Raw genomic sequence first — 9,091 nt, 5'->3', positions numbered from 1 at the left:
GACCTTAAGTTTTTGCCAAAAAATGAAAAAATTGAAAAACACTCAAAACCTTTAGGAAATTATTCCTTCAGCATCCAGCATAACATCCTAGTTAAAAGGAATGGTATTGGAGGCCTGCTGTGGAAGCTACATGGGACACGAGATATGGCTGAAAGTATGAAAAAACTTAGACCGCGGACCTTAAGTTTTTGCCAAAAAATGAAAAATTTTAAAAACACTCAAAACCTTTAGGAAATTATTCCTTTAGCATCCAGCATAACATCCTAGTTGAAAGGAATGGTATTGGAGGCCTGCTGTGGAAGCTACATGGGACACCAGATATGGCTGAAAATATGAAAAAACTTAGACCGCGGACCTTAAGTTTTTGCCAAAAAATGAAAAATTTTAAAAACACTCAAAACCTTTAGGAAATTATTCCTTTAGCATCCAGCATAACATCCTAGTTAAAAGGAATGGTATTGGAGGCCTGCTGCAGAAGCTACATGGGACACCAGATATGGCTGAAAATATGAAAAAACTTAGACCGCGGACCTTAAGTTTTTGCCAAAAAATGAAAAATTTTAAAAACACTCAAAACCTTTAGGAAATTATTCCTTTAGCATCCAGCATAACATCCTAGTTAAAAGGAATGGTATTGGAGGCCTGCTGTGGAAGCTACATGGGACACCAGATATGGCTGAAAATATGAAAAAACTTAGACCGCGGACCTTAAGTTTTTGCCAAAAAATGAAAAATTTTAAAAACACTCAAAACCTTTAGGAAATTATTCCTTTAGCATCCAGCATAACATCCTAGTTAAAAGGAATGGTATTGGAGGCCTGCTGTGGAAGCTACATGGGACACCAGATATGGCTGAAAATATGAAAAAACTTAGACCGCGGACCTTAAGTTTTTGCCAAAAAATGAAAAATTTTAAAAACACTCAAAACCTTTAGGAAATTATTCCTTTAGCATCCAGCATAACATCCTAGTTAAAAGGAATGGTATTGGAGGCCTGCTGCAGAAGCTACATGGGACACCAGATATGGCTGAAAATATGAAAAAACTTAGACCGCGGACCTTAAGTTTTTGCCAAAAAATGAAAACATTGAAAAACACTCAAAACCTTTAGGAAATTATTCCTTTAGCATCCAGCATAACATCCTAGTTAAAAGGAATGGTATTGGAGGCCTGCTGCGGAAGCTACATGGGACACCAGATATGGCTGAAAATATGAAAAAACTTAGACCGCGGACCTTAAGTTTTTGCCAAAAAATGAAAAATTTCAAAAACACTCAAAACCTTTAGGAAATTATTCCTTTAGCATCCAGCATAACATCCTAGTTAAAAGGAATGGTATTGGAGGCCTGCTGCGGAAGCTACATGGGACACCAGATATGGCTGAAAATATGAAAAAACTTAGACCGCGGACCTTAAGTTTTTGCCAAAAAATGAAAAATTTTAAAAACACTCAAAACCTTTAGGAAATTATTCCTTTAGCATCCAGCATAACATCCTAGTTAAAAGGAATGGTATTGGAGGCCTGCTGGGGAAGCTACATGGGACACCAGATATGGCTGAAAATATGAAAAAACTTAGACCGCGGACCTTAAGTTTTTGCCAAAAAATGAAAAATTTTAAAAACACTCAAAACCTTTAGGAAATTATTCCTTTAGCATCCAGCATAACATCCTAGTTAAAAGGAATGGTATTGGAGGCCTGCTGCGGAAGCTACATGGGACACCAGATATGGCTGAAAATATGAAAAAACTTAGACCGCGGACCTTAAGTTTTTACCAAAAAATGAAAAAATTGAAAAACACTCAAAACCTTTAGGAAATTATTCCTTTAGCATCCAGCATAACATCCTAGTTAAAAGGAATGGTATTGGAGGCCTGCTGTGGAAGCTACATGGGACACCAGATATGGCTGAAAATATGAAAAACCTTAGACCGCGGACCTTATGATTTTGATGTCCCCAGCTGTCACAATCCTCACAATAACTCCATGACAAATATCCTGGCACTTGTAAGCCTACTCTCCTTCCAGGACGTTAATAGGAGAAGGTAACGTGCACACGTTTCCAGAGGTGCCTCGGGAATTATCTCCAATTAACAGATACCCAACATAATCCACAGGGACATCAAATGGGACGAGTCGATAGTCGGCTCTTTGGGTTTACGTGTACAGCAGGGAGGGTAAAAAGCATTTTTACTTTTCACTTGGGAGTTGTAATCTTTGACCCTTTTTCATTATATTTTCCCAAACTTCTGCAATGCCACAAACTAGCGGTTTATGACCTGTCTGCAATCCCTGTCTGCCTGTCCCATGATATCTCTAAATCTGTGAGTGTTTTATTAGCGTTTGACTCGAAGTGGGTTATAATCTCCACTTCCTCCCGCTGTATACCAAAAAGAACGAGATCCCTCCTAGCGTTCTCCATTCCGTCCTAGCATTCCCCATCCCTGTGAGCCTTCGCCATCCCAACATTCTCCATCATCCATGACCACATCAGTCATGGTTCTTAAAACCCAGATAGAAATGCTGTCCTGTAGAATGGGGGATGTATAAGCGACTAATTGGTTACCTTCCATAAGTCTATACATCCCACATACTGCAGGGCAGGAATGTATCTGGGCTGGTCAGCAATATGAAAAACTTATACTTGTCCTGATGTGGCCGATGTGGTCCCTATACCAAGTAAGCATTCTCCATCCTACTATTCTCCATCCCATCCAAGCATCTTTTATCCCCTCCAAGTCTCCATCGCTCCGAGCATTCCCCATCCCCAACATTCCACATTCCACATTCCACATCCCCTCCCAGCATTCTCCAGTCCCTTGTCATGCATATTGCCGCTCTTATGGAGACTCTTACTAGGGATGGAGAACCTGCATCTAGGCCGGCCACATGACTTATTTCTACTCTTACTCAGACTCCATAGCATGAAGCCCATTAACTACACGGTTGCTTTTGTGAGGATTTAAACATATATACCTGTATATATGTACCTGTGTCAGAGACAACCGAGTCTTCTAACCAGAGGTTGCGTTGTCTTTTGCGTTTTCAGACTGTCTCTATAGATACATAACATTCTGTCCACTAATAAACAGCATTTCTCGGTAATCAGGGCTTGACTCATTGTGGGATACTTTTTCAATGAGCCATTATTATCTACACAACGAAATATCTTGGTGGGTGCATTGTTGAAACCACAGCAGTCTCCCCTTCAGTTGCTATAAAATGAATTGCAGGATTAGAATTTGATAAAATCCATCTGGCCACTATGGTCAAGACCTTTTGCTGCAACGCATTTAAATGTGATTTTTGGCTTTTTACACAGCTGGTAACCAATGCCTATCCAATATCATTGGGGTTTATGAACAATTACTTCTGTATTTCTTTTGAATTGTGCTTTTGACCCTTACAGCTGCCCGTAGTACCGGTAGTATCTCATGCACACCAGTGACTGGTCTCCAGCGTAGAGACAGGAGCTGCCTCGAACGGTAAGCACCCGACGCACCCTCTGTTTCACCGGTGACACGCACACTCACTCACACACCCTGCCACCTAGCCCTGGGAAGTGCGGCTTCCTTCCTGTAGGAAGACCGGGTTAGACGGGGGATTATCCTATTGTGTTGTGATCTCAGCCTTACTGTCAGCATCCCTGACAGAATGGGGACACTAGACGTTTATCGATGACCGCAAATTCAGACCATTCAGGCCTTGAGCGACCCGGTGCACAGGGATCACACAGGACTTCAATCTCGCCCCATGCTTGAAATCACGCAAGCGCTTCCCTGACTGTCACACTCGTCGGCTAACCCAGAAATAACACAATGGTTTTCCTCGTCCAAGTCACAAATTTAACACCCAATATACACCATCACCTTAAAGAAAAGACCCCTTGAGTTTATTTGTACCACCAGAACTCGCCTCATCGGTACATACCCTAATAAACCCTTAGGTGGTTTCGGGGGTAGTTTATGCCTGTGACGTTAAAGGTTGCCCAAGCATTAGCATTTCAGGTTTTACCCCTGAAGTCCCTGGACATTAGTAATTACATTACAGATCTTGTCCTTCTGAAGAATCATGTATAGTCTTGTGAATGGGCCAAGAGAGGCTAAGGGGTCAGACCAGGGGTTCTCGGTGTACCCAAACACTCTGATTGCTTTCTCTGCGTTATCACAAACCAGATACGTCACGCAGTATCGGTGCCCAATACACAGGGGCCTGCTGAGATTGATTTGTTCACCATGTTCCCGTTTGTCCCCTCTCATCTTTTACATCTCTTTAAAAGGGGACTCGTCGAGCTGCATTCTGTTATTTTTGGAAGAGCCGCCGCGAGTCTGACTCTAATTAAATAGGCATGTTCGCTCCAGAGCGAAGCAGAATTGGGTTACTGGGACAGAAGGCATACCCAGCCAAACCAGAGGAACGTACAGATCTGCTTTCAGTTACTCGGCTGAGCCAGAGCTGCCAGGCGTGGAACATTATCCCGGGAGCTCGTGCATGTACCGCCAACTCGTTAACCCCTTCTGGCATCTTATATTCATACTCAAATGTTTGAAATTTGAAGTTACTGTACTAAAGGTCTTAACACGTAGTGGTGTATTAGAAAAGTTACGTTCTAGTGGTATAATGAGAGACTCCATACCAAGGAGCTTGCCGTCTAGTGGTTTCAAGGCAGATCCTTTCCCAATGGAGCTTACAGTCTAGCGGTATAATGGCCGACCCTTTCTCAAGGAGCTTACAGTCTAGCGGTGTAATGGCAGACCCTGTCCCAAGGAGCTTACAGTCTAGCGGTATAATGGGAGCCCTTGTCCCAAAAAGGTGGATATCGGGCAAGACTGCAGTCTCCTTACTATTGTTGAGTATCCCAGAATGCAGTCGGAACGGACAAACGGACCAACAATCCACAGCTGGCAGAGAGGTAATTACTACCCAGCTTACAAACATCTTGTACGCAAAGTGCAGGGGCCTGCATGTGCATTACAGGTAGGAAACGGTGTGTGTGGTACTGGGATCCAATACACATAGCTTTGCGTGTTATACAAAGAGAAGGGGCAGCCTTATCACTTCTGTGCTATACAGAGGTAGCACACATTGATCTATATGTAATACACAGACATAAGGTTACAGAAGTTCAGGTGGGAAAGGCAGAGCACTGGCGGTCCGACTCGGAGGAGGAAGAGAAGAGTATAAGGTGTGGGGGTGGCATCTACGTCTTGTGGGAGTTAATGGGGGGGTCACAAATAGTGTTGGCTCAGGCTCTTATAAAGAATTCCATTCAGGGTGGGAAGAACGTGCTTCGAATGAGAAGAAATATGTGTATAGGGCCAGACACCCCATACCCACCCAGAAGGACACCCACTGACTCATAGCCCCCTCAGCCCTTACTATCTACCTTTAAATGGTGCAGGAAGAGGATGTGTATCCAGTGGCCATGGCACCCCTCCTAATATTACACATCTGAGGAAGAAGCCGTGCCCTCCCTGGATTCCCACTTCTCAGGGAAGAAGACGGGAAATGGCTTTACCCGACGCAGTTTCCTGAATTGGTCACAATGCGGACGGAAGGGAGGGAGGGGACACCTCAGCACCGGGGTGGAATCAGCCTTGTCACCTTCAGAACCAGTTTTGCCGTCTCCGTTACCAACGTTGTCGGGAAGAAAATCTATGAATACACCTCCGGTCACATAAAAAGCACACTGTACTTTAGTTGTCTATTGAACTCTCGCTCACTACTCTATTACCTTTCTTTCCTACACGCCCTGTAGAATCATGCTTCCGTCCTGGCATTTGTCCAACTCCACAGACTGTAAGCTCTTGGGATCCAAAAATATGTAACATCACTACAGACCTTGGTGACAGATAGGAACCTGATATAGTGCAAGACTGCAGCCTCTATACTACGGCATCTCAGAAGGCAGCAGGAGCCTGTCCGCTTTACTGCACTATGGCTTTCTTAAGCGGATTGTAGTGGGAATTCACCCTACGCGTGCCCCGTTGACATCATGGTGTCACTATGATCACTTTATTAATGTTGCCACGTTTTGCCTTACCTATAGTTTAAGGCGTGATTAAGAAGAGCCTAGGGAATTCTATTGTGCATGAAACCTCGAATTTAGAATGATTCTGGGATATTTTTACCCTTAAATTACAGGGAAATAATAAAAAATAAAGGTTTATTTTTTTTATTTATTTTTTTTGTCCAAGCGTCTCCAGGCATAGTCTACCCTAGTCATTCCAGGTGCGCTGTATATTTGTAGGGTAGTTGGCATGCGTGACGCTCAACCAGCGGGGTGTATGTAACATAATGCAGCATCTTCTGTTTAACGGATGAAACTGACGGTTGTGAAACTTTATTGCCCCTGTGATCGCCTAAGATTATGGATACAACAGAAGGACTTCCTGAAAGAATACTTTTGTTATTCGGCTGCAGAAATGAGTTTTGACATACAGGGCGGATTACACGCATCAATGTTACTGTGCCCTAACACCAGTATTTACACAATTGCTTTTAAATAGCGACAAGATACTTCAAGTAACCCAATTAGTATTTTCGTACTCCTTCCACCAGCTGCGGACTACAACCCCCATCATATCAGCCAACCGTTGTCCGGCTAATAAATCAGATGTCAGGCTTTGTATTGCCTCCCTGGCACTCTTGGAGTGTAAGCTTCTAGGTTTTGTCCAGGCTTTGTTCACTCTTCTTTTGAATATTACTATTACCCCACTCTGCAGGTAATGATAGCCTGAGGCGGTGATACAGCTGGGGACATGTATCCAAGGAGGGGCAGGAAGCTCTTTGCTGTTTGTCAAGAAGGCAGATGTGTACACACCTGCTCCATGTCCTGATTTACCCCACTGTCAGCGTACTGAGCGGCCTCAAGTCTGTAGTCAGGGCCCGACTGGGAATGAAAACTGCCCTGGAAATAAATGAATACCAGCCCCATATTTCATGGCGCCATTTTGGGGCGTGTTTGTGTTAGAGTGACTGTAGTGCAACATTTTAGAGTGGGTTCTTATGAGGAGCAAACAGGCATCATGTATCCATGATGAGGTAGCGTGTCCATCTGCCTGTTGGCCTAAAGACATGATGTCTTAAGAGTGCACCATATTTGGTTCAAATCCCTGTGGCTCATGTGTGTCGTATAAATATCTAGTGGCATATTTGCTTTGTGTATACCTATCCTATTAGAGCAGCTGAACGTATTGTTTTAGAGTGGATACATATAAGTTTATGTGAATCAGGAGAAAGCACGCTCATATATCAGAAGCAGCATCTGTCTACTTGGTGGTATAGCGGTAAGGTAACCTGTGTATCTTACAAAGTACTGCTGGTTCTAGTCTTACCGGCTCTCTTATGACGTTTAAGTATATATGTGTTTGTATTCATCTCTATAGTGTTAGGTTGGCTGTATGTAATGTTTTAGAGTGAGTCAGGAGAAAGCAGAGTCATATATCCACCCCGAGAAAGCCCCACCGACTGCCTGTTGGTGTAAGGGTAAAGTGACCTGGATGCCATACCAAGGATTGCTGGTTTGAATCCCAGAGTCTCCTCTGTGGTGTTAATGCATATAAAGTGTATATATTGTTTTAGAGTAGGGGCGTTTATATAAGTATATGTGAGTCAGGAGAAAGCAGGGTGGTATTTCCACGGCAAGAGAGTAGAACCAACTGCCTGGTGGTGTAAAGGTAAAGTAACCTGCATACTGTACTAAGGATCAATGGTTCGAGTCTTGATGGCTCCTCTTTTGTGTTAATGCACCTAGAGTGTATCGATTGTTTTAGAGTAGGGGCGTACATATAATGACAGGGGGTAGCCTCGACTCTCGGGCTATGTCATCCTGGTTAACCCCCCAATAAAAACACGGACACCAGATGTGGGATGAATAAAGGCCACAGACGATTTATTAACGTCAATGCCACGCAACCTGTAAACATTTACGAAGGTGCATTAACACGGCAATGACCCAAATACAATAAAACACCCGAAAGCTTGCCAGGACCAACCGGGGCCAAACTGTAAGCATCACCTTATGGGAGGGCATACCATGATGCCCCTCCCCCACCTGAGGTTCCAGCAACTGCCCAGCCAGGAACCTCCCACCGACACTTTAACACCAGTGGCAATAACCACATAACACCCCCCGGCAACCTGGCAAGCTACCGCCCCCCGGCTGTGACAGAATCCTGAAACGAAACACAGAACCGGGTAGGCTGGCACAACAAAAAGCCCAGAACATTCTTACGCACCAACCTTATATACCCCCTTCACTTCCTCCCCCTCCCCGTTGAACTTTCTTTGACCCCCTGACCTAGCCCTGCTCTGCACCCCTGTCAGGGCCCCCTCCGTTCCATGCAGACTACGTGGGCATCAGTATATGTGAGTCAGGAGAAAGCAGGGTCATATATCCATGCAGAGAGCCTCACGTTGATGTGAAGACCACAGATGGCTACCTACTTTGCCTATTCTGTGTTGGATTCACCAAAAAGCGTAACAACCAGATTAGAAAGACTTCTTATGCCCAGCATCAGCAAGTGCGTCAGATCCGCAAGAAGATGATGGAAATCATGACTCGTGAAGTGCAGACAAATGACTTGAAAGAAGTTGTTAACAAGCTAATTCCAGACAGTATCGGCAAAGACATTGAAAAGGCCTGCCAGTCCATCTATCCTCTACATGATGTGTATGTACGCAAAGTGAAGATGCTGAAAAAGCCAAAGTTTGAGCTGGGCAAACTTATGAAACTACATGGTGAAGGCGGTGGTGCTGGGAAGCCTGCAGGAGATGAGACAGGCGCCAAAGTAGAGCGGGCTGATGGATATGAACCCCCACTTCAGGAATCTGTCTGAGATGCATAATCTGAATTAGAGCCTGTAAATAAAGAAAATATATATTTTTATATATATATATAAAATGTAGATATATATATATCCACGCCGAGGACGCAAAACCAACTGCCTGGTGGTGTAAAGGTAAAGTAACTTGCCTACCATACCAAGGGTTGCTGGTTCGACTCTTGCTGGCTCCTCTGTGGTGTTAATGTTTACAGAGTGTCTATGTTATTTTAGAGTAGGGGCGTATATATAAGTATATGTGAGTC

At 44.0% G+C, this 9,091-nt stretch overlaps 1 protein-coding gene across 1 annotated transcript; it reads left to right on the top strand.

Moving 5' to 3' along the window:
* The first annotated feature begins 8,414 nt into the window (after nt 1–8,414).
* Nucleotides 8,415–8,878, top strand: LOC128467011 (40S ribosomal protein S3a-like). Its single transcript, XM_053448510.1, has one exon. The coding sequence runs from the start codon at nt 8,547–8,549 to the stop codon at nt 8,838–8,840; it is 294 nt and encodes a 97-aa protein (XP_053304485.1). The 5' UTR covers nt 8,415–8,546; the 3' UTR covers nt 8,841–8,878.
* Nucleotides 8,879–9,091: the final 213 nt, after the last annotated feature.

This window comes from Spea bombifrons, chromosome 10 (assembly GCF_027358695.1).
Source record: "Spea bombifrons isolate aSpeBom1 chromosome 10, aSpeBom1.2.pri, whole genome shotgun sequence".
Taxonomy (NCBI): Eukaryota; Metazoa; Chordata; class Amphibia; order Anura; family Pelobatidae; genus Spea; species Spea bombifrons.
This window is presented reverse-complemented; position numbering and strand designations above follow the sequence as displayed.

What these genes read in the sequence shown, in the direction of transcription:
- LOC128467011 (XM_053448510.1), top strand. Translation starts at nt 8,547, where the DNA reads ATGATGGAAATCATGACTCGTGAAGTGCAGACAAATGACTTGAAAGAA.